This window comes from Protopterus annectens, chromosome 9.part0 (assembly GCF_019279795.1).
Source record: "Protopterus annectens isolate FY-2018-M chromosome 9.part0, PAN1.0, whole genome shotgun sequence".
NCBI lineage: Eukaryota > Metazoa > Chordata > Ceratodontiformes > Protopteridae > Protopterus > Protopterus annectens.
In genome coordinates, this window is record NC_056743.1 from 423129467 (window position 1) to 423156053 (window position 26587).

At 40.4% G+C, this 26587-nt stretch overlaps 1 protein-coding gene across 1 annotated transcript in view; it reads right to left on the reverse strand.

Moving 5' to 3' along the window:
- LOC122811247 (cGMP-dependent protein kinase 1-like) overlaps window positions 1–26587 on the reverse strand; it is a 4027247-nt gene that overhangs the window by 1672676 nt on the left and 2327984 nt on the right. Inside the window, exon 8 of the mRNA XM_044082966.1 lies at window positions 17813–17878. Coding sequence (XP_043938901.1) covers window positions 17813–17878 — 66 coding nt within the window. The remainder of the gene's footprint in view (window positions 1–17812; window positions 17879–26587) is intronic.

The window sequence follows — 26587 nt, forward strand, 5'->3', positions numbered from 1 at the left end:
AGGTAAAGGGTGAAGATAGTGAGTCCACACTGACCTGAGATACTACTGAATTTTTATCATGTGATGAATGGTCCTGAAAAATTCGCTGGCAGAAACCCTGCTTTGATTGAAAAAACAGAAATAATTTTGGAACATCTTTACTTTGTATGGAGGAAGAAAAGCTCTTCTCAGGGAAAAATCTTACAGACATTGTAGAATAACTATTATGTAAAAACTGTTGACAGCATTTCTGTAAGTTTACTTGGAAACCCAGACTGATTAGAAGATTATGAACACTTGGCAAGGACTCTTGACAACTGGAAACAGTGTCTGCAAATTTAAGACAATTATCCAAATACAGAATGATGTGAATACTTGGAAGTCTTCAATAAACAATTAGTGGAGCCAGATACTAAGTGAATGGGGCAGTAGAAAGTAAAGTCCAAAAGACAGAGAACTGATAATGTAAGTCAGATACAAAGAATCTTAACAGACATCTGAAATGTTTGCAATGGGACTGTGATGGTAGGCATCTTTTAACTCTAACTTTACCATGAAGGCTAGTAAAGGGACTAGAAGTAAAAGTGACTGAACAGATAGCATTATGAACTTCATAGGCTCATAGGAAGTTACTTGGCTATTGGCTCTAAGGCCCTTACAAGCCTAGTCAAGAATTTATCCCATGTTCCTACAAGTCAGGAAATCCTTCTGCATGGCACACCTCATCACAAAGGGGTTCACCTCACAAAAAGAGGTCATTGTTCCTTTCTACTCATCCCTCATCAGACCCATTACAGAGTACAACGCCCCATTTGGCATGTACCTCGCAAGACATCTACAACTAGAAAGGGCACAGAAATACCTTACTAAGAGAATTACTGGCCTCAAACAGATGCCATACGTAGACAGTCTCAAAAAACTCCAGCTCTACTCCGTCGCTTATCGCCTACTCAGAGGCAACCTCTGCCTAACATACAACACTATGTCAAATCCAGATCTGTTGGGACATGCTACACTTAAAGAAACCCCAATGTCTCCGAGCTACATGCTTCAGGGACCTATTCCACAAAAGGGGAGTCTCTGAGACACAAATCTGTCCCACCACCAAGTCCTATTGATGTCACAGACCAGGCTGAGGTCTCGCATGCTGGTTACGCTAGTGGAGCTTGACTTCCATCAGGGTGGGGTCTGAGATTGCTTTGGATGCCAGAGAGGTCACCCCTGATCAGTCTGTAGGAGACTGAGTACAGGGACAGGACATTTAACCTATCTGTGTAGGGTAGATGTTTGAGGCCCTGGATTCTCTGGGTGAGGAATCTCTGTGGTCTCTCCAGCTGCTACATGTGCTTTGCGAGGTACATGCCGAAAGGGGCATTGTATTCAATAATCGGTCTTATAAGGGAAGAATACAGGGATGTTATGACCACGTTGTCCCTGGATGAGATACCCTTACTAATGAGGTGGACCATGTAGAAAGCTTTCTGTACAACGGAGGCAATATGGTGGTCAAAAGTCAGTTTGCTATCAACCTGGGCTCCCAAGGCCCTCACGACTGATTGCTTGCTTAGTGCCTTATCATCAATGTGATAATTTGTGGGGATGTCATTCTCCCCAAAAGGGATGATGTTTTTTTTGGTATTCAGTTTGAGACCATGTTTCTGGCACCAGTCATCTGTTTGGGTGAGATCCTCTTGCAGGATGTCCACATCACTAGGGGAACTGATGACAACACCCAGCTTGTAGTCATCTGCAAACTTGGTCAGACATAGCCCACTAGATTTGGCCTGCACCTCTGAGAAGTATATCCCAAACAACAGAGGCTCCAAGACCAATCCCTGGGGTACACTGTTTGTTATGGGTCTACTGCTTCTCCTAATTTGACTAGCTGGGTTCTATCAGTAAGTCAGTTTGCTACCCATCTGGTAACATATGGATTGATGCCTAGTTGAAAGAGTTTATCTATTATATCTGAGTGGGTAATAGTATTGAAGGCCTTGGCCAAGTCAAGGTAGGCGGTGTGCACAGTCTTCTCCTCGTCTATGGCCTTGATGATGGTCTCAAAGGCATCGATCAAATTTAACAGGCATGATCTCCCCTTCACAAAACCAAACTGTGTTGGATCAAGTGTCTGGAGGTTGCCAATGTCCTTGTTAATGAGGTCCATGACAATCCACTCTGCCTTGCAGATCAGGCTAGCAGATTAGGCTAGTTAGGCTGATGGGTCTATAATTTTCTGGATCGGTGGACACTCAACTTTTGTGCAAAGGGATGACAGTAGCTGTCCTTCCACTTGGCTGGGAAGAAGCCGGTACGCAGGCTTTGGATGAATACTTTGGTTGAACTTTGGGATATTAAAAAGATTTAGAAAGGAGAGGTCTAATACAGGTCTCCTAGAGCCATCTCGCTTCGATATCAGAAAAATACTAAAATAAAATCCACTGCCCATCTGTCAGATGTTTTATTACTCCCTGCAAGAATATTTGATGCAGAGGACACAGGAAGACATAGTATACTGACCAAGTAGTAGTCCCCTGGAAGGAGGAATTCCCACTGCCAAATTGTACCAATGCTGAATTTCTTTTAGAATCTATTTGTTTGAAACAATCTGGTGTTGCAAAGTAAGATGGAGACTCACAGGGAAAGATTGCCAGGGTGGGACAGTGGCCTGAAGGGGCAGTCATTCTGACTTAGTGGACTGTCCTTGATTTGCTTTTTAAATCCTGTTTGGAGGCTCCTTACTGCCTGAGTTGCTTTTTGAAAAAGGAGGTGGAGTGGAAGGCAATTTATTTGCATTAAAAAGGAGGGTTAAAATACTTGAGCAACTCCTTGAGTCAACGTCCCCCTGTCATCACACTTCTTCAGCACTTCTGATTTTAACATCTTCAGGAATATTTTGAGAATGAAGCTGAGCAAATCTTCTCATGACTGACCCAGAAGCAGCATTGATATCAGCACTGGAGGCAGCAGCATCCTAAGAACACCTTAAGGCATGTTTAATTACATGAGAAGCATGTTATGACTGACACAGAAGCAGCAGCCCTTGAGGCAGTATCAGCAGCATCCTAAGAACACCTTAAGGCATGTTTAATTACATGAGAAGTGTCATGACAGACACAAAAGCAGCAGCCCTTGAGGCAGTATCAGCAGCATCCTAAGAACACCTTAAGGCATATTTAATTACATGAGATGCATGTTATGACTAACACAGAAGCTGCAGCCCTTGAGGCAGTATCAGCATCATAAGAACACCTTAAGGTATGTTTAATTACATCAGAAGCGTGTCATGACTGACACAGAAGCAGCAGCCCTTGAGGCAGTATCAGCAGCATCCTAAGAACACCTTAGGGCATGTTTAATTATATGAGAAGCATGTCATGATAGACACAGAAGCAGCAGCCCTTGAGGCAGTATCAGCATCCTAACAACACCTTAAGGCATGTTTAATTACATGAGAAGCATGACATGACTGACACAGAAGCAACAGCCCTTGAGCCAGTATCAGACTGACACAGAAGCTGCAGTCCTCGAGGCAGTATCGGCATCCAAAGAACACCTTAAGGCATGTTTAATTATATGCGAAGCATGTCATGACAGACACAGAAGCAGCAGCCCTTGAGGGAGTATCAGTATCATAAGAACACCTTAAGGCATGTTTAATTACATGAGAAACAGATACTAATTCAAAGAACACCTCTTCAGAAGATGGAAGGTTAACCATTAATGTTTGCATGATCTCAAAAGACAGAAGTGAAAAATGTAACATAAGAGCTTTACAGTTTAAAACTGTGAATCTTAAAGTAGAAGACAAATGCACTTTCTTCCCAAATCTGTCATAAGACTTCCTGTTCTTGTCAGAAGGAATGGGATTAACAGAAGCAATTTGTTTAGCAGAAGCAGTTTTAAAAAAGCAAATCACTGCATGTTCTGTGTTAGGGTTATCTTGTATAACCTGTCAGACTTCCTGGGGGCAGGATGTTGGCCATCAAGTAAATTACATGCAATGAAGAGAGTTTCTAAAGCAAGCAAAACAGGAGGAACAGCTACAGTTTACATTTCATTCTGGTCCCAATGAAAAACTTATTTCATTTTAGATAAAGTGTCAGAAAAAGATAAATCTTTGGGGCAGGGGGATCTGAAGCAACAATTTTTTCAGAATCAGACTATTCAGGCTTGGAAGTTCTTGGAGTAGAACCACTTCCCTTCGATCTCTGCTCTTCTATCTAAAAATCAGAGTCTGAAAGAATTTTTTTTTTCTTGCCTAAAGTAAAAGTAGGTAAAGGATGGGCATAAATGAGTTCTTTGGTAAATCCCAGCAAACCTTCTCTGAACATAGAAGTAGATATAGAAACAGAAGTCATGATTTTTTTCTTTCGTATTCGCTTTTCACAGGGAATTACCATGGATAAAAAAACGACCCTTAGTAGGCATATCCATCTCCTACTCCAGCTCCCTTTCCAGGCTAAGTGAAAGACCCTCACCTGCCCCTTCCACTGAGTTCAGGAAAGGTGGTTCTCCTTTGCCTGCCAAGAGCATTTCTACATCCTACAGAGGATGTTTCTGTCCCCTGATCCTAAGTGGTTGGAGGTTCAACACAGAGGTACTGGGGGAAAAAGATGATCAGTCTGAGAACAGAAAGCATAGCAGACCTTCCCTCTAGGAGTTGAGCTGCAAACGTAAGTCAGCCTGACACTCAAAGACTTCCTTCCCCTGCTCACAAGAAGAAACAAGTTGTCAGAAAGAATTATGAAGGCATGTAGCCTGCTGCATGTGTTAAACTGAGAAAGAAGTTTCAAAGATAGCAAGGCCTGAAATAATCAGTAAAAGGTAGGATAGAGAAGTAGTTCTGAAGTAAGTAAACCACTGACAGTTCACTACAAGTGCAATATTCTGCCTCTAGCACACAAAGAAAACCTGTAGTCAAAAAAAAATTACAGAGAAAGTTCACACACACACAAATTCCCTTAGACAATGACACTCCAAAAAAACCTTTAGATCTAATGCTCTCTTTCATCTGTTCCTCAACTGGATGGGTCTTCAGATATCAGATCTGTCCTCAGCCACTTTGATAAACTTTAGTCTCCTTAGCTCAAGTTTCTCCCCTTACCCATAATCCCTCCTTTCTCCTTAGTTATTCCAGATCTCATTTTCTGTTTCAGTGAGAAGACACGGTCACTGTTAGTTCAAGCAGGTCGTGGTACACATGTAACTTTTTTTTTTGATAATCATCTTATCCAGTGGGATAATTTCTTCCTCCCCTATACTATAAAAAAAGATAATTTAATATACACAGAGGGTTTTTTTGGGCCTCATCTCCTTGTCTGTTTTCTTGCTACCACTGTGGTACTTTTTTTTAACCATAGTTGCTATTAAACTTATCTATCTTTACCCCTGGGTATTCTTTTTACCATCATTTTCTTCTTTTGCTTGTTGATTCTCCTTCTATGGGTTGTTGTTTCTAACATGTCTAAGAAGCCTACTGGTTTTAAAAAGTGCTCTGCTTGAGGGCACAAAATCCCAAACTGGGACAGATGTTCAGAATTTGTCTACTGCCTGGGTCCAGGACATCTAAATGTGGAATGTGATATCTGTGCTAATTTTAATCACAAAGCATTGGTCAAGAGGAAGAATAAATTAATTGTAATAAGTCTTCTTCCTTCATCTGCTTCGTCTGTCTATAAAGTGCCTTCCAAATAATCCTCAGAACAGGCAGCAGGCAAACTAAAGACTGAAAGAAAAGCTGCTTTGATCGCTCTCCTTCAGTGTCTTCAGGCTCGGTTTCATCCGAGAAAGTCTCAGAAATGTCAGATCCGACAACCTCTATGTCTTCAACTCTGACAAAATCTAAACTGTCAGACCTATCCCTCTTGCTCAGATCTGACTTGGTCCAAGTCACTTCTGGCTCCTGCTAAATTTTCCCCAAAACCCTTCCTTCAGGATACACCTCAGAGTATTCCATTCACCTTCATCATCATCATCATCCTCTCAGGTCATCTAGGAGCTTAACAGAAGCAAATATGGATAAGATGACAAGAAAATTTCTCTTAACCTAGATTCAATTGGGTGCTATTGCAGCGGGTTCCTATCACATAGTGGAACTTGTACAAGTTCGAGCCTTATATGGTCGAGACAATAAGTTTGAACCTGTACAAGTTTGAGCGTTTCAACGGAAATCTCCTTAAGGGGAGGTTTCCATTCAGTTGAATGAGATGCAATCTCGGAGTTGGTATATTTAAGAAGTGTGGGGTGTGGGGGTGCAGTGAGGATTGCCCCCCTGCTTATAAAAGGTTATTTTGTTTTTCCTTTTGTTTGTTTATTCATAGTAGAAGTTTTGTAACTTTGAACGGAATGGTTCGTACGTTTCGTGTTCTAAGTTATAAAACTTTGACTATGTGATATAGACCCTATTCCAGCTCCATCTTACATCAGACCCATAAGCATATATACTACACAACCCAAGCCTTTGACTCCTACTCTGATCCATCCAGTGGTTTTAGAGATTTTGTACCTGAGACTTCCAAGTATGTCTGTGTCAAAAACCAACAACTTGGTGCCCTCTGACTCCGACACCTTCTCTGACCCAGACGAGTCCAACCTTATTCGATCCAGAAAGATCTCAGAGCCATAGCACTGGCACTGAATCTGGGGGGTTGGATTGATTCTGATGTCCTCTGAGCCTCAGTGCTAGACAGCTTGGTTCCAACACCTGCTTCGAGCCGGGAGCCTGGGGGGATGGGGGTAAATTGAATTTCATCCTACACAAGCTTATACAGATCCAGTGAGGTTGAGACTAGGCTCTCCCATAGCTTTAGCTTTCATAGTAGTGGAGACAGCCATCTCCACATCGATGGAAAAGACATGCTTGCCTCCCTCAGGTCCACCTCATGCTCGACTATCTTCTGTGGAAATTGGGTCTTTTCATCCTGCCCATTAGGGCAGCCGACCAGGTCAAGTCTTGAGACTGTCCTCATGCAGGACTCTGGTGGCACTTCTGAGTCCTCTCAGAGCCTCCCACTGAATAGCCCTCTCAGAAGCAGATATGTAAGAGGAGACACAACCAAAGACACTGACTTCGATGAAGGTGAAGGGTCCCCCAAGTCACCCCTTGAGGACATCTCATTTGTGGAAATTCTCAAACTTTTGTGACAGAAATGTGGTTGGTCTTCCAATTCCCTTTCCCAAGAGGAGTCAATGTTTCCTGAGGTCTTTGGAGTCAACTCCACTATGGCTTGGGTAGTCCCCCAGGTGGATGAGATGGTAAATCTCATCTCCTACTGGGAATGGAAGGATCCGTATGTCAAAGATCTTGTTACATCAAAGGAAAGGGTTCATTGGATCAAGGGTCCACCAGTGGATGCTATGGTGGTTGCAGCATCCAACAAGAAAGGACTCGCGGAACAGACCTCTACTGTTCACCCCCCCTAATAGGGATCCTAAGGCGTTGAACAGATTTGGGAAGCATATCTACATATCAGTGACCTTTGCCCACAGGTCTCTGAATTATCTGGCAGATGTGACAAGATTTCAGGAGGAACTTATCAAACAGTTTTCCAATACCCTCTCTTGGTCCATGTCTGCAGAGGACAAGAGTATGGTTTCTTCACAGCACCCTCCAGTCTTTATCCAATGCTTCCTTGAGACTGATTTCTCATACCTCATAGGGAGCTGCTAGAGCAGCAGGTTCAGGAATAACCATTAGAAGGCACACCTCATGCATGTTTGTGATTTTATGGATCTCTTCAAGTCTTCACTCATCAGTGCCCCTTTTAAATGGATCCACCTTATGTGGCTGTAAGGTGAAGGAGACACTCTATGAACAAGATGGTAAGACCATCTGTCATGGGAATCCATATTTCTACCCCTCAATGGACCTCCTCTTAAAACCAGAGAGATGGCAGAAAAATGCAGTTCAGAAAGACACAAGGTTCTTCCCAACACTTCTATGGAGAAACATCCCCTTGCCAAGGAGGGGGGGGGGGGTTCTAATGGAAGACGCTGCCCTCATAGCAGAGGCAGTCTGCAACAAAAGGGCTTGAGAGCTCCTTTCCTCAAAGATGCTTTTCCACCATCTCTGCCAAGTTACCCAACTGCTGCATTCTGGAGGTAATTGGGGGATGCTTATCCCTGCATCCACAAGCCTGGATAGCCATTACCAAAGATTCTTTTGTGCAGAATATAATATGGAACAAAAGCAGGAAACAGCAGGTAGTGAAGCCAAAACCACTAGTCCACCAGGTAACATTTAAGAATCGTATCCCAAAGACATGCTGTAGGTGGACTGGACACTCTAAATTGGCCCTAGGTGTAAGTGTGCATGTGTGTGCCAGGCTGGCAACTCGACACCATAAAACTCTACTGACAATCATGAGCGGACAAGGTGATTCGCTGTGGCGACTCCTAACCATTTAAAGATGAAAGAAGTTGTTCCATTTGCAATAATTTCCAGAAATGGCCAGAAATTATCAAAGAAAGTAGTTCAAGTTCACACTAGTTTACTACAAAATATGTTCATCCACAAAGTGCTTTTGTCCCATTCATATCGCAGGACTTCATCTGAGTAACACAATTTCATTCAAAAAGTTTAAATTACCTCTAAATGCCCACCATTATTTCACTGATTCATTCAAGGCACTTATCTCAGAGGTACACTCCCATCCCTTACCAAGAAAGACAGTTTGATCAAATTATCCACAATCACAATAAAAGTAAATATAAAAATATAAAAATAATACATACATTAAAAGTCCAAACAGACCAAAAATATGTGTCTACATTAAAAATAAGATTGAAATTTATGCCTATGATCATTAGCACCTCTACCCCAATGTTGTCTAACCCCTACCATTTTTTTAAATCCCTTCAATTAATTCTAATGTTTTCATACTTAATTTAGTACCTTCATTTTCAAATAAAAGAAAAGGGATACAGCCTCATTCAAACCATAGTGATTAGTGGCATTGGTTCTCATTTGCCATTCAAGTTCTTTATATTCAAGTTTTAACTTCCATGGTACTCCCCTAGAATCCTGGTCCACTGCATCAATAACAAACAAGCAAAATAAATGCTTTTATTGTTTTGAATGCATTTCCATACTGCATTCTTGGGTCCTGTTTTTTTAACATCTCTCAAATGCTCATAAATCCTTTCTTTTAGTCCCCTCTTGGTTTTACAGATATAGAATGAGGGGCAGTTCCTACATAGGGCAATGTATACCACTTTTGTATTCCCACAATTACATCTCCTAGGGCACGTTAACCTGCCAAACCCCTTAACCACCACATATTCCTCCTCACAAATGTAGGGACGCTAGGAACATCTTCCACATTTTACCATCATATCTGGTCTCCTAATGTTGATTATGGGTCCCTTCTGTGTTTCCAGACAGTTCTTAATATTCTGGTCTCGTCTGAAAATCACAACTGGTCCAGATCCTAGTTTTTCCACATCTAAAACTTTCCAGTTATTTCTAATAATATCTCTTACAGATTTTGCATCGGTATTATAACTAACTATACATCCTCTACCAAACTTTTGGTTAGGATCCTGGTAAGAAGGTCCACAATCCTTGCCACAACTTAAAAGGGGCTTATAAACTCCATCCATTCTTTTTTATTGACCTCCCGAAAAACTTCTTCCAGGAATTCGGGGGGATATCCCCTATTTAATAACATGGACCTTAGTTTTTTACCTTCTTTGGTAAAGGTGTCAAAACCAGAAATAATTCTGGCCAACCTAACCAACTGCCCATTTACAAGGGCTTTCTTTTGGTGCAAAGGATGCCAGCTGTCAAAATGAAGCAGGGAATTTGAATAAGCAGGTTTCCTATACAAGTTAGAGCTAAAACATTTGTTGATGTAATCAACTTTTAATTCCACATCCAGGCAACACATAGAATCCAAAGATTTAGTCATGGTGAAACTAAGAAAATGAGTAGAATTGTTAATGTAGGAAAAAGAATTGCCCTAACTTCATCTCTGTGTACTTCCAAAAGTTGACTATATCGTCTAAAAATTACCCATATGGGGTCCAGCTGTTACCAAAATCAGAGTTAAAAACAATAATGGTACTCCCAGTAAACTAAAATAATATCAGCAAAGATGGGGGCACAGGCTACACCCATTTTATGCTTGAAAATGGTTCCTTCAAACCATATAAACGTATTGTAAGAACAATTTTCATAAGGGTAGATAACACCTCAATAGTTTCATTACTCACCATACTGTTCTGGCTTCAAAACTGTGTAAATCAATCAAGTCCCATTTCATGGGGTATAACTAAAAACAAATCATTGAAAATTATAGTAACCAGAATAAGATTATCAACTGATATTTCCTTCTGTATTTTACTAAGCAAATACCATGAACCCTTGTAAATATGCAATTAATTTTCCAAAATTTTTTTTTTTTATTTAATGTCAATAAATTTTGCAATGCCATGAGTTTTAGAACCTTTTGCATCAACTATAGGATGCAAGGTTGGATTCTTTAGGTCTTTATGAATTTTTGGGATCCTGAAAATCGAAGGTATATGGGAAAAATCATTCTTAATAAAATTATATTCCATTGTTGTAAGTTGTCCCTGCATCAAAAAAGTCAAATGACCCTATCAGTCTTGGAATAAGAAATATTAAGTTGGTTCCTAGATATCCAAAAATAGCAAAGCCATGGTACATCGACTTTTTTTCCCAGGGAAAAAAATCGGTGGGCCGTTTTCGGGGCTTTGCTATTTCCTCCACTGTGGTGCGATCTCGGAGTTGGTATATTTAAGTAGGGGGTGTGGGGGGACAGAGCCCCCACTTTAGTTTAAGTTTAAGGATTAATTTTTTTTTTTTTTTGTCACGAAACAGTGATTTTTTTTCCCTGGGGAAAAAAATTGCTGTTCTGTGTTTTCGTTATTATTGGGTTTTGGATTTTTGGGTTTGATATTACAACGTTCGAACTTGTTAGTTCGACATTGTGATATAGACCCCTTCATATTTATAAGAAAAAAAGCATGGCCTTCCTTCTACTATAGTAGATTGCTATCCATGATGACCATCCCCGCTCTTTTGTCAGGTTTCATACACCTCACTTTATTGTTACTACTGATATCTTTTAGTAATAAGCTTTCATACTTCATAATGTTAGTATTCCACTCTAATGTATTATCCATGTACAACTTTCTAATGTCATGTTCACACAACTTTTCAAATAGCAAAATAGTGTGGAGCTAGGGGGGATAAACACACTAGATCTCTCTTCAATGGGTCATAACTTTCTAAGCCCAAGTTACCATCACCAAACACAATGTTAACACTGTATCTTTAAGATAAGTGCTTAGACTGATTTGGTGAAATAATGGTGGGCTTTTAGAAATTATTTAAATAAATTTGCTTGAATGAAATCTTACTCTGATGAAGTCCTGTGATATGAATGGGACAAAAGTGCTTAGTGCACGAACATATTTTTTTCATAAACTAATGTGAACTACTTTATTTATTTCTGGCCTTTTTTTGGGAATTACTGCAAATGGACCTTACATTTTTTAAACATTACCTGGTGGATTAGTGGTTTTGGCTTCAATACCTGCTGTTTCCTGCATTTGTTCCTGGTTTTTGGGTTTCTGAGATTGCAATACAATATTCAGATGTTATTACATATCATTTTCCCTTCTCTCTCCAAAACACAAAAGAATTCCCAACATTCCACATAGTTAGAGGAAAGTGGCAGCTACAGAAATACAAAAGCTGCTAAAGAAGAGAGTCATCCAACCGGTCCCCCCAGACCAATAAGGATCTGGAACCTACTCAAGATTTGTTTTAGTGCCATAGAAGACTGGAAACCTAAGGTCAATTCTGGATCTCAGCAATCTAAATTAATTCAAGAAACACAAAGTTCTGGATGGTAATGGTTCAGTCCATCCTGCCACTCTTATGGAAGGATGATTGGATGTGCTCCATACACCTCCAGGATGCATACTGTCATATCAAAATACACAGGTTCTTCAGGAGATATCTCTGCTTCCAGCTGGGAGCCAGTGACTACCAGTTCAAAGCACTGCCCTTTGGTCTCACCACAGCTCCCAGGGTGTTCAAGTGCATAGCAATTATTGTGGCTCACCTGAGATTGTATGGATTTTGGGTCTCTCCTTATCTAGATGATTGACTCCTATCTGCTTCCAGCAAGCCTCTACTGATTCAGGCCAGGGACAACTTGCTCCACCTCTGTCTCCAGCTAGGCATTACTCTAAATTACACCAAGTCTCCATTCTGTCTTGTGCAAACTCTAGAGTTCACTGGGTCCAGTCTAGATACCCAAACATAAGTAGCAAGTCTGCCACAGACAAGATTGAACACCTTATGAAAGCAGGCATTACATATCCCTCTCTCTTCATTCACCTCCATTCAGATTAATCTTGCAACTGCTGGGTTCAGTGGCAGTTTCCATAGTGCTGGTGCTCTTGGCTCACTTTCATATGAGGATGCTACAGTGGACTGTAGCAGTGCAGTGGTCAGTAACACACTATCCAGTGATGACACCCATCTGGATCACAGATGTTTGCAAGTATCATACAGTATGGTGGATTCATATGGAAGTAGTCTTTCAGGGCCACCCTTTGACTCTTTCCATGCCCAAGACCACAGTGATTATGGATGCTTCCCAATTGGGGGGGGGCATTAAATGAGATGGACAGTCCAAGACACGTGGTCCCTGACAGAGGCCAGCTGTCACATTAATACCCTAGAAATAAAGGCAGTCTTGTTGACATTGCAGGCATTTCAAGATGCTCACCCTCTAGGAATGATTGCAGTTCAGAGGGACAGGTCTGATCTGGCACGTCAACAAATGGGGGGGGGGGGCAGTCTTGTCTTGGCAATGCATATACCTGGGAAAACCAATGTTCTAATAAATAAACTGAGCAGGTCCATCTTACTCCCACATGAGTGGTCTCTCAGTCATTGGCAGAAAGAATTTTTCACCAATGGAGTCAAGTACACTGCAACCTCTTTGCTTCTCCCCTCAATGACAACTGCAGCAGGTACTTTGCCCTGACCCCCCTGGAGGGGGAGGTTACCTTCATTGCTCCATGCTGGTCTCACTAGTTATGGTTTCCCTTCCTATGGCCTCACCTAGTTCACCCTCCCTGGGTGTTGAATCCTGTTCAGGATCTTCTCTCTCCCATCCAAATTGCCTCACCTGAACATGCAATCTCGCAAGCTGACTGCACAGATTCTCCACTTCCAGAGACGGCTAGAAGTTCCATGCTTTCTTCCCCATTCACCACATTCGTATGTCATTCCAAAAAGCCTCTATCAGAAGATTTCTAAAAGCAAGTGGAAAAGATTTTCTGTCTTTGCCCAGCATACACATTTGATTCCTTTTCAGCACCAGTTCCAGTGATTCTTGATTTCCTGGCTTCCATCTTTAACAATGGAGCTAGTTATTTGACAGTTAAGCTGCAAATGGTTGCCATCGCAAATTTTCACCTAGGCCAAAACTACTCCTCTTTAGCTTCTTTGAGGTTGTACAAAGCTTTCCTTAAGGTTACCTCTCTGTTTCAGCCTCCAATTAAGGACTCTATTCCTTCATGGGACCTTACGTGTATCCTTCATGCTTTGACTCAGCTCACCTTCGGACTTTCAGCCAGGGCAGGATTAAAGTTTTTGTCCCGGAAAACACTTTTCTTAGTTGCCATTACATCAGTTAGATGGGTACCTGAGCTCCAGGTACTTTCTTCCCAGTCACCCTACCAGATTGTTTCACAAGGACAGACTCCTCCTTTGGAACAGCTCTTCCTTCCTGCCTAAAATGGTGTCAGAAACAAATCTTACTCTCTCAATTAACCTACCAGTCTTCTTTACAAATTTTTCTAACAAGGAAGAATACATGCTTTATTTATTACATGTTCATAAACAGGTCAAATTCTACATTCACAGAACTAAAGACCAAAGGATATCAGAACACCTGTTTGTCTGTTTTCCGAGGCTAAATTGGGCAAAGCAGTATCAAAAGTAACCCTAGCCAGATGGCTCACTGATTGCATTATTTTTGCTTACAAGAATAAAGGCCTAGCATCACCCAACATCCTAAAGCACACACCACCAGATCTATGGCCACATCATTCACCTATTAGTCCAAAGCATCCATAGATGATATCTGTGCAGCTGTAACATGGTGCAGTGCTCATAACTTTTATAGCTCATTACAAACTGGACATTTTATCTAGGAATAGGGCAGCTTTTGGCTCCACTGTACTCTGGAATATCCTTCCTTGAGAACCACTGAAGATTACTGTACCTGAGGATTCTGTCCCATCAGTTGAGGAATAGATGAAAAAGACATCAGATGTTACAGCTGTGTACTCACCATAACAATGCATATCTGTGTTGTCAGTTTTCATTCTTCCTCAACTTCCCACCCACTAAACCCTCTACGTTTGACTGTTTCCTTGTATGCCATGAGGGATATGCCTCATACATCTTGCTATGTGGGCTCCAGGAGTCTCTTTCACTGCTGCTTCTCCTGTTTCACCCTTTAGCAGTAGCTGTGTTTTTGCTCAGAGATTATTAATGGCTGATATCCCTTTTTTCATTCTGTGATTAGCTGAATAGAGGGCAAACTCGAGCTGAGGTAACTAAGGAGGAGAGGGATTACAGGTAAGGGAGGAGCCTGAGCCTAAAGTCAATCAGACTGACCAAGGATGGATCCAGTGTTGGATCAGGGACCCATCAGTTCAGGAAGGAAGAAAAGAGACAACACAGATGCAGAGTTATGGTGAGTACATAACTATAATTTTCAAAGTAAACACCAAATTCTAGTTAAAAAAAACATGTTTTCCTCAGAGAATAAAATTAGGGGAAGGTTTTCTCCAACAGGGGACTTCTCTGCCTAGCCTTAAAAGATTGTTAGTTGACCAACAGTTACACAGGAACACTCTTCGGTAGCAATAAAGCAATGAGCTTCTGGCACACTATCTTTTTATATGGCTCTCCACTTTTGCTCCTGACAGAGCTTGTGGAAGGCACCCCTTAGCTTTGAAAGCTGGTCCAAATAACTTAAGTTACTGCAACAGTGATCTTTAACATCAATTCGGAATGCTGCTGTAAGATTCCTGGTCAGGTAAGGCAGCATCATTTTAGTAATAACCGATGCACTGCTACAGTTGCCATTCATTGTGTTGCACATTACTCTAGTTAGCATCATAATAATCATTTGTTTGTTGAACACTGCATATATAAATATTTAACCAGAAAAAAAGTGGTTAAGTGGAAGGCAATACTTTTAAAATTGTTTCAATGGGATAACAAACATATTTTCATTAGAAAATTCCAGTAACCAACCCAGTGCATCATTCGCATGGAAGTTCTGCAGAAAAAGCTTAACTGGAATGTTAAACTTCTTGCAAATTCATGGAGATCTACAATTTCAGAACTATAAGGTACTACACATGTGGTGCCACACATCCAAACTAATGAACTTCACTGAAATTACAGAACAAAGTAAATCCCGTTGGTGTAGCAGACAGACTGGGGCTGCACAAACAATGTTGCATAAATTTACACACTTAGTTCTGCAAAATGTATTATTCTGAAGAGTAAACAAAATTCCATATGTTCTATTATATTTGCCATTTGACCTGTTAATCTAATTCTTTACTAAGACAGAGTTGAATGCACATGTCAATTTAAGATGATTTCAGGAACGCACAGGAAGAGTTGTATTAACAGATGAAGAATCTCTTTTGGCATCAAAGCTTCATCCATCTATGCTGTGATCTTGATAAAGAATGTTGCTTTAAGTTCTGCTTGAGCAGAGGAACCAAGCAGGGGTGTCTTCTTTCCCCTTTGTTATTTGCATTATATTTAAAACCACTAGCAAAGAAAATAAGGGACTCAGGAATTCAAGGATATAATTAGTATGGTAGTCAAGACAAGCTGGCTCTATTTTGCAGATGACATTATTTTATACCTGATAAAACCAGAAAAGGACATTTCAGTGTTGTGCAACATTTTGAGACAGTTTCAAATCTTTTTGAGATACAAAATTAATGAAACTAAAACAGAGGCAATAGCTGTAAATTATGCACCTACACACAAATTGGTTCAGCAATATCCATATTTATGGGATATAATAAAATGAAGTACTTAGGAGGATGGATTAAAATTATTCTGGTGTGGCAGCTAAGGATGTATGGGAAGAGACTAAACAAAAGACAACACAAAAACTGAGAAACTATAAGCTCTGTTATATGGATACGAATAGTAAGATACAAGTAGTTAAAATGTTTTTACCCCATTTAGTCTTATACATAGGTCAGGCATATTTCTATCAACCAGAGAAGTTGTGAATAGCAGTTAGTAAAAAGCTGAAAGATTTTATCTGAGAGGAGAAGATGGCAAGTGTCAAGAAGGTTAAGTTGTTTCTTCCAATAGAAGATGGATTGGGATTACCCAATTTGAAGGGGTATTTCAGAGCTACACAGTTAAGACTCCAATACATAGCACAGGCAGAAATCTAAAATTCAAAGTGTACAGGGATGATGATGAAACAGGGGGGCAGCTCAAGAAACAAGGAGAGAGTGGAATTTTGGATGCAGATCTTGGAAAATAATAATCATATAGAATATTATATTCATAAAGTAGCAGAAAGTATTCTAAGAACTAAGCCGACACAGAAATGGAGAAAAGGAGATTCTGCCAGTAGAGATGACTGCATTTAGGGATACAGAAAATAGGTAAGAGGGGGCTGGAATTTACTCGAGAAAACAGGCAAAGGAACCAAGGTATTGGGATCAAATAACCAGAGGGGGAAAGTAATAGAAGGGGGAGACACCAAGAATTGATGTGGACTACAGGTTAGAGATTGCTTTCCCAATCAAGGATTGATATCAGAGTATAGGCAAATAGAAAGAAATAGGGGGTCCAAAATAAAAGACCAGCACCGTTAAGAGTTTTATGTAGAATCTAAACCAGAAGCTGCTGTTAAAAAGGAATAATTAGTAAAGCATATAAAATATTGCATGATAACTATAAGAATCAATCAGAGGTGGACAAAACGAACTAGGAAGAGAGATTGGATAAGCAACTCACAAAGAAACAATGGGGGATATATGTGTGTCTCCCAAATATGCAGCAAACTCTAGAGTTAGTATTTTTGCTTGGAAATGTTTACACAGACATGTAAAGATACACCACATAGACTTCAGAGAATTTTTCCTCAGGTAGAAAGCAAATGTTGGAGGTGTGATGGGGAAGAAAGAAGTAATTGGAACATATTTTCTGAGAGTGTAATGAGATGGCAGACTTAGAGAGTCCCTGCATGCTACTCTATCAGAGATACTGGTTGAGCAAATTGGTGTATCTAATGAAATGATTTTTCTGAGCTAGAATACAGAATTGGAATTGCCTAGACATAGAAAGGCCTTGCTGAGTCTAATATGGTGGCTGCCAAAAAGCCAGTTACTAGAAAATGGAAATCAAAGTCTAAACCAACTGTACTATAAGTAGTGAATATAGGAACTGAGATAAAACAACAGGAACTGCAATCTTTAGAAAGTGTAGGAGCAAATTACACAGAAAAAATGGGAATGGTGGGAACAATACATACAGGGGAGGAATGAGGTTTAAAAGAAGGCAGGACTTAAATGAGCCATGTAATGTCTGACTGACAAGGGGTAGATTTTAATTGATGTATAATATTTGCAACTAAAATTATGTCAATATGGTTTGTGATGTGTAATGATTGTAGTTAAGATTATGTCAATATGGTTTGTCTTCATTTATATAAATGTATGACTGCCTATGTCATAACTCATAATTTAGTAAAGATATTTCTTTAAGAAAGGTAAGAATGCTTACTCTCGGTCAACCACAAGGCACGTCACTGCCTCTGCTGCAACCACATTTGCCATTCTCACATCTTCACTGTAAAAAGAGAAAAAAAACAGTATTACATCTGACTGCTATCTAACATCAGTGACAGCAGCACATGTTTGCAGTGATTATACAAAGAAATGACGACTGTTAAAGCAAAACGTTTGAGAGTTGCTCACAGTAGAAGAAGTAAACTCACACCTTTAGGGCTACATATTTTAAATATTTATATGATTTTATTTATTTATTTTAATCCATGTTTAGCATGACATGCAGTAAAAGCCCCAGAATGAAGTTTGAAAGGTCTGTCTCAATATTAGATTATAAGTGCAGAATTATCTTTTACACAAGCACTATCCAAGAAGTGTTCTGTATGATATAGCTGAAAGTTACTGTTTTTTGTCACAATTACATTAAATACATTTTTTTCAGAAAAGAAAGAAAGAAATGGTTGAGAGCTACCTTTTTATTTTATTTAAATACAAAAACATATTCATATAATATAATACGATATGAAATCATGTGATATGACATAATATAATACAACTGAAACCACAACAACATTTTCACACAAAACAAAACAAAAACATTAAACATGCCTTGATGGTACTGTTGATAGACAATTAAGAAAAATTAAAGATGCAATCCTGTTAATGGTCCAGCAAAATCCACAACACAAAAATGTTATTCAAATGGGCATTTATTTACCAGATTATTTTTTCTTAATTATCACTGGCTAGTCTCACGGGAAAAAAAACTTTTTTACATGGAAGTCCAAGTAAGATATGTACAGATATTCAACAATGGATTACTGTTGCAATAGCCTAAATTTACTGGGTTATATCCTGCCTAGGATGACAAAACAACCAGCCTTTCAAATGTTAAGGGTTCCGTTTACATGCTCAAAATTACCAGGAACTTAAGCAGACCTCCATATAAAAAGCAGTTAGAGCACCAAAAAGCTTCAAATCTTTTTGGCTGCTGATGCGTACTACCTCCGTGGGCTTCATACAGTTGATGGTTGGCCACAATGGGCAGATACGTTCCCTTCTTGGGGGGGTGGGGAGACTTCACTAAATTCATTTTGTTGAAGGAAAAACTGTATTTTCTGTGAAAACGTATTTATCTTTGGCTAGGAAATGTTATACGTTTGGAATGTAATTGCAAAGCTATGTTTTTTTTAAGTTGGGAATGCTTATGTGAAAAAATTGTAAATGATTTTTGATTATTTACTTTTTCATTGCTATGTAAACAACTGTTGTGTATGAGGCAGGATATTGTGGATTTGGGGACGGTCTTAAAAGAAATTGCTTCAAAACTTGACTTGGATGGTAACTTTTTTTTCAACTCATGCAAGCTCAGCTACTACCTGCTGGTACTCTTTTCAGCTGATCCATTGAGCAGTAAAGCTGTCTGCTCAGTACTTTCTTCTCCTGTCTACATGTAATATTTATTGAGACTCTTGGGCTTAGCTGTCTCTGTCACCACCTCAGCCACCAATGGGTAACCACTGTGGTCAAACTGGGTTCCTTAGACGGCTCACTGTTGGTTGTCAGACTCTCTGGTGCATCACCTACTGTCACTAAGGACCAAACGTTTGTAAGGGAGAAGCACTCTTGTTGGACTCGGAAGAAGTAACAGATAAAGGTTCTCCAACTTAGCTTAGTTAGCTTCTGGATTCTAAGGGCTAGTACCATATCAGAAGTCGTTCTTTTTCCAGGGAGTTTCCCATGAAATTAAAACAGTGAGGTATGTGACTTGTCCTGTTCTCTATTTTGTGAGCAGAGAAAACTTACTGGGGTTACTAAAGGGATTGCTTCTAGCTTTAAACATTTTTATTTCTGTTTCTCCGCTGACTGTTAATAGGAAAAGAAAACCTTCCCTCTATTCTGTCAATGACTCCCAGTTTGAACAGCTGGAAACGGAAGGCAAGTGTTCTTCAGTATTTCTCTTTCAGCTGAAGATGGTTTCTGAGGAATATGTTTCTGTAGATTTCCTTCTTGTATAGTTTTCATTTCCAAAACTACAGCAAAGTGAAAGATATGTTTTAGTGGGATCAGACTGAAATCCCCCATTTCCCACGTTTTATGAATTCTTACAACTGTTATTCCCTCAGCTTAACACTATTCTTCTTGCTTTATGAGCTCTGTAGGATGTTTTCTTAACAGCTTGTATTCCTGACAGTACAACCACATGCCCCTACAACATCTGTAATGTTGCATGCCCCTACAACATCTTTAAAATTACTTATAGTACTTCAGACACTTCAACAGTCTTTTCCTTATCCAGCATCTGATCCTGCATTTGTATCCTTAAGAAAGCCATCTACAGATGATTATTTTGGTGAATGCTACACAAATTTCCCTTTCAGGATAGGTAACTAATTTTTTCTTCTGCTGTTTTATCCTTCAGAATATGGAATTGCTGGGCTCCTATATTTAAAAAAAAATTACTGTTTTTTTTTGAGAACAAGAGACAGTTAGCTGTTAGCCTTCCCTGTTTAGAGGTTAAAATTTTACTGAACACCTTATTGTGTCTGTAGTTCATGTAACCAAAAATATTCAAGTGCTCTTATGATTTTGCTAATGCTGCATTCAGAACTGCTGCTTCTGTTTTCACTACAAAAATATAGCTTAGTTACACTGTCACACCTTTCCAGGAGATGTTGACGTTGTTGTGCTTGATCCATTTGTTGCTGAGGTCTTAAATATTTCTTGTTAGAGGGATAGTGACTTATGTGGTTTTCCCTGTATCTTTCAATTCTCGTTATCTTAAAATTAACAAGCAAAAAATAATGTTTTCCTTTTCAGGATTTTTTCAAGAATATATTTAGCAGTGCTAGCAAAGATCAAATAAACATTTTATATACATATTTAAAAAATGGAATGCAGATTCCAAGAAAAAAGGGGGAGCCTTCCAGTGCCACATGTAGTACAAAAACTCTGTATCACTACTTGCCCCTTCTAGTTCCCCACATACACCAAGGCAATCCTTTTAATCTATCCTTAAGTCTAGATATTCATCTTTCCCAGAAGTGTCACATTTTCTCAGACATATGGGTTCTACACATATTCCACCAGGAATCCAGATTGCATTTAGAGTCCTTTCTTGTATTTTTGAGAATTTCTCTTCATCCTACAAACTAAGCTTTTTTATTTCCTCCACTTCTGGAGATAATGTTTCAGTGGGCCATAGTATTTGTGTCCCCTAAGTCTGTGAGGCACATTTTTTTAAGAATCTTTTGGTGCAGGGACTTCCAAGATGGTTGCACAGTGATCAAAAGCTTAATTTCAGCTCTCCCAGTGTGAAAGCAGAATCTGAGGAAAAAGGAGTGCCACTGAAACAATTTTATGGGTAAAAGTCAGTTTCTGGCTTGTGAATATACTGCCTGGATGACAGCAGAGAAGAAATTTGGAAAACATAAAAGATAATAAAACAGAAAAGAAGGGGAAAAAACTGTCGGGGAAGGATCTTGCAGCTGTTCAGCAAAAAGCAGTTCAAGCTTCAGCTTTGGTTCAAGAGATCACTTCCAGTATTTTTAGAGGAAAAAGTAATCCAGATGCACTCAGAAGTGATTAAAATAAATGAAGCAAACAAAAAGCTGGAAAAAAATGTAAGAAACTTGAACTACCTATTCAGATGAACAGATAAAAAGTACAGTTGTGTACACTTACCATAAATGTAGATGTTCGAGTGTATTCACTGTTGTAGTCATTACATTTGGGCAATCTGCTGGCAGGTTGCCCTCAGTCGGCCTGATTAACAAAAGTCTTGGGTCCTGCATTGGTTGCTGTCTCTTCTTCCATGACGTCAGGTCGACAGGGGTATAAAACATGCAGCCGACGCCATTACATTAGTTTTTCTTGCCCCAGATGTCAGGTGCCTCCCAAATGGGGAGCAAATAAAATTAACACACAAAAATATACCTCCAAACAAAAGCAAATACACCAAAAAGGCTTTTCAGCATAGTAAAAGAAAGTAGATGTATAGTAAGAGGAAAACAGGGGGCTGGAGGGAGTGTAACCAAACCGAACACAAACTGATTGTTGGAATTATAAAGAAGGAAAGTAAATTATTGAAGTGAAGTGCAGCTAAACCAAGGAACCTTCACAACTGCAAACGTTTTGGTGGTGTTTTTGCCTCTACAATTTTACGGAATATTGCAATTGTGAAGGTTCCTTGGTTTAGCTGCACTTCTCTTTATTAGGGAAGGTAACCAAGACTGCAACAGTGAATAAACTCAAACATCTACATTTATGGTAAGTGTACACAACTGTACTATGTTCTTCGTGTTTCACTGTTGCAGTCATTACATTTGGGTAGATTCCCAAAGCTATGGTTGGGAGGATGGATTTATACAGCATTAAGACCAGCTATAAGGCCCTACAAGACTGCAGTGGCAAAGCCAGCTCTGGATTTAGAGAAAATTGGTAAATGATAATGCTTGGTGAAAGTATGTACTGAACTCCAGGTAGCAGCTTCTAGAATATCCCTGGTAGGAACACCTCTGAGAAAGGCTGAAGAAGTAGATGCAACCCTGGTGGAATGAGCTCTGATCCCCTGGGGGATAGGTTTTCCATGGTGCTTATAGCAGAAATTAATGCAATGGCTTATCCATTTAGAAATGGTTTGTTTTGAAATAGCCTTCCCCTCTGCCCCAGCAGCAAATGCCACTAGCAATTGTTCAGATTTTCTTCGAAATTTAGTTCTGTCCAAGTAGAATCTAAGTTGTCTGTGCACGTCCAAGGAATGCAGAATCCGTTCCCCTTTGTTTTGTGGATTGGGATAGAAGGTTGTCCAATGAATGGACTGGTTAAGAGCCACACTGGAAACCACCTTGGGCATGAAGGATGGATTGATCCTCAGAGATACCCTGTCTGCATGAAAGATGATGAAAGGCTCCACTGCCATAAGGGCTTGTAATTCAGATATCCTTCTAGCTAAAGTGATTGCTAAGAGGAAGGCTGTTTTCCAAGAAAGAAATTTTAAGTCTGCAGTAGCAGCTGGCTCGAGAGGAGGTAAAGTGAGCTTTTCCAAAACAAAGATAAGGTCCTAGGCAGGGGTAGGAGCTCTCCTGGGTGGTCTCAAGTTCTTTGCCCCTCTGAGATACTGTTTGAGAAGGGGATGAGAAAAGAGGGGTGGTTCTGTGTTATAGTGAGCTGAAATAGCTGAAGAGTGGATTTTAACAGAGGAAAAAGACAGGCCCTTGTGAAGCATCTCAGTTAAGTATTGCAAAATCTGATGTAAATTGGGCGCTGCTGTGCTCATCCCTAAAGATTTTTTCCATGAACAGAATCTTTTCCATTTGTCAGCATAAGATTTTATAGTACTAGGTCTTCTCGCCTCCAAGATGACATCCATCACAGGTTTGCTGAGGGATGCCAAGGGTGAATTTAAGTGATTAACCAAGCTGCAAGGTTCAATGTTGGGAGCTGAGGGTGCAGAATTTGGTTCTCCTGCTGAGACAGTATGGAAGGTGTCTGAGGCAGGTGCCATGGAGATATTTGTGACACTGCGCAGGAGTGGGTACTAGTGTTGATGTGGCCTGTCTGGAGCAAACAAAATCATTTATCATTTGTGGTTTGTCCTGTTTGACTTTTAGCAGAACTTTGGAGAGCAGAGGCAGAGAGGGAAAGGCGTAGACTGATACGTTTTTCCAGCTGAAGGACAGAGCATCCACTTTCCAAGCTTTTTTGTGAGGAGTCCTTGTGCAAAATTTGTCCAACTGGTAGTTCTGGGGGGAGGCAAATAGATCTATGTCTGGGCTCCCCCATTTGCTTGTCAACATGTTGAAAATCCGTGGTTCCAGTTTCCACTCATGTGGGTCCATGAGATTTCAGCTTAGTCTGTCTGCCAGTGTATTCACTTTTCCTGGCAGGAATTGAGCTTGTAGTTGCACTTGGTAGCTCAAGGCCATGTTCCACAATGCCATGGCTAGTCTGCAAGGGGGTAGGAATGTGTACCTCTCTGCTTGTTTATGTACCACATAACTGTGGTGTTGTCCGTCTTTACCATTAGTTGTCCTGGATGAATGTAGTCCTTGAAGGCTGTCAGAGCATTCTGTGCAGCTAACATTTCTTTTTGATTGATATGTAGGCGCATTTGATTTGGGTTCCATTTGCCCTGAATGCACTTCCCTGCCAGGTGAGCCCCCCATGCATAGTCTGATGTGTCTGTAGTTAGGGTTTGGGTGGCAGGGGGTAGTGTGGATGGCAGTCCCTTGTTTTGGTGGCAGGCTCTGCCCACCATAGGAACTCCAGGAGGAGGCAAGGAATCATTGTATCCAGGCTGCGACAATGTTGACTCCATAGACTTTTTAAATACCACTGAAGTTTCCTCATATGTAGTCTTGCATATGGAATTAGAAGAATGCAGGAGGCCATGAACCCCAAGGCTTGCAGTATTTGTCTTGCAGATTGCAGGGTTTTTGTGGCCACTTGTTTGAAGTAAGTTACCAAATGAATTTGCTTTTCTGGTGTGAGGAAAGCCATCTGGGCAGTTATATTCAAGCTTGCACCCAGGAATGTAATCTGTTGAGAGGGTACCTGTTGTGATTTGTTTTTGTTTATGTTGTACCCTAGACAAGTTAGAACCCTTTTTACAAACGCTAGATGCAACTACAAGCTCAGGGGTTGGGAGGGTGGCCTAATGGTTAAGGTGTTTGCTTACAAACACAAGGTACAGGGTTTGAATCTATAATTGGCTAGGCTTAAAATGGCTCGCAAGGGCAGTTAGCCTAGTACTAATCTATGAACCTATGAACCTATGATTTATAAGTATGGCCTGGTTTTCTGCCTGAATTAGATAATCGTCCAGGTATGGATATATTTGAATATTTCTTTGCCTGCAAAATGAAATTACTGGAGCCAGGCACTTTGTGAATACCTTGGGTGCAGTAGACAAGCCAAAGGGCAGTGCAGAGAACTGATAATGCAGGTAGCCTGCTTTGAAGGGTAGGTATCTTCTGCAAGATTTCCTTAATTGGGATATGCAGGTAAGCTTCTTTTAAATCTAGAGTTGCCAACAAGGCATCTTTGCCTAGCATAGGAAGTAACTGGTGAAGAGTCAGCATCTTGAATTTTGGAATGTCCAGAAAGGTGTTTAGAGTAGACAGGTCCAGAATTGGACGCCATGATTTGTCTTTTCTGGAATAGAAACCTTGTCCCTTTTCCTCTTCTGGTTGAATAGCCCCCATGTTTAAGAGGGAAAGTACTTGTTTCTGAGCCTCTGCCCTCTGATTTGGGGGCAGGTCTGGTCATCCGTTTGGTGTTGGCAACGTGTGGAAATGAAATCTGTATCCCTGGGACACTATATTTAAAACCCATTTGTCCTGGGTTATGAGTTCCCAGTTTTTTGCATGAAGAGCAATCTTTCCCCCCAAAGGGGTGGCTAAAAGGTAAGTGCTTGGTAATTTTAAAGGAAAGTCATTGAGACTGTTTACCATAGGGGGTGTCTTGTTATTTCCAGATTTGGAAGTGGAGGCCCCCCATTGCTTAGTTCTGAGAGTCCCTTGGGACTGAAACCTGGTGCTTTTGGTGTGTCTGGGTTTGGCTTGAGTGGATCTGGAAGGAGCTGGAAAGGACCAATTCTTAGTGGGCCAGTGCCTACTAAATCTTAGAGGTTGCACTTATAAGAAATATTTTACAGTTTGCATAGATTTAGCTTTATCTTCCATCTTTTTTAGAACTTCTTCAGCCTTATTGCCAAACAGGTGGTCCTGATTTAAAGGAGCATCCAACAATTTTGCTTTAACATGATCAGGCAGAGATTGCTCCTTCAGCCAAGCATGCCTTCTAAGCACAGACCCAGTAACAGCAACCCTGCAAGAGTCATTTAAAGAATCAAAACCACATTGCAAAGTATGTTTTCCAACTTGTTCAGCAGAAAATCCTGTAAATCTTTATTTTCCACACAATTAGGAATCAACATTATTTACTGTTTAAGCAGTCCCATAATATGCTGTTGATATTTTAGCATATGAAATTGGCAGTTTAAAGCCCTGATTGCCAAGGTTGCAGAAATATAAACCTTTTTACCCCATCTATCCAGCGCCCTGGAGTCTCTATCAGAAGGAGTAGGATTTTTAGCAGTAGAAGACAATGCCCTGGGGCCCCTGAGAAATGGCTTCTGGATCAGCAACAGGATTTTTGAAAAGGAACTTGTGGGACTCAGGAACCCTGTAGTATCTGTCAGGTTTACTAGGAGCCAGAGAGAGGGAATCAGGGGCCATACTGGATTCCGAAAACACATCAACAATGTCTAGTACAGGAGGTATAGTCAAAGGCCTATGCTGAGGTAGGAGGAGGAAATCCCCAAGCCTCTTTTTAGTTTCAGAAAATTCCTGACTTTCCCAGTGGAAATTCTCCCTTAAGGTATGTAAAGTTTCCCCAAACAAAAAGTCCTCAGGGGGTGAAGCAGAGGGAATGGAATCCTCTGCATCAGAGTCCTCATAAGTAGGTATGGACAAATCCAGGTCATTGGAAGAATTAGAAAAAACAGAATCCTGATCAGAAGATTCATAGTCAAGCTCAGTCCTAGGCCTCTTGTTGATCATTTATTTTTTAGGCATAGGGGCCTGTACATATGGCCTGGGCGTCGTTTTTTTAGACCTAGATCGAGATTTAGGCCTTAGAATAGAAGGTGGAGTTGGTTTAATATGCAAGTCTGTGTGAATACACCCTCAGAATCCGGTGCCTGCACAGCGGCTCTGGACCTATCCAAGGTAGAGACATCCGCGGGTTCCATAGGTGAAGCATCTCA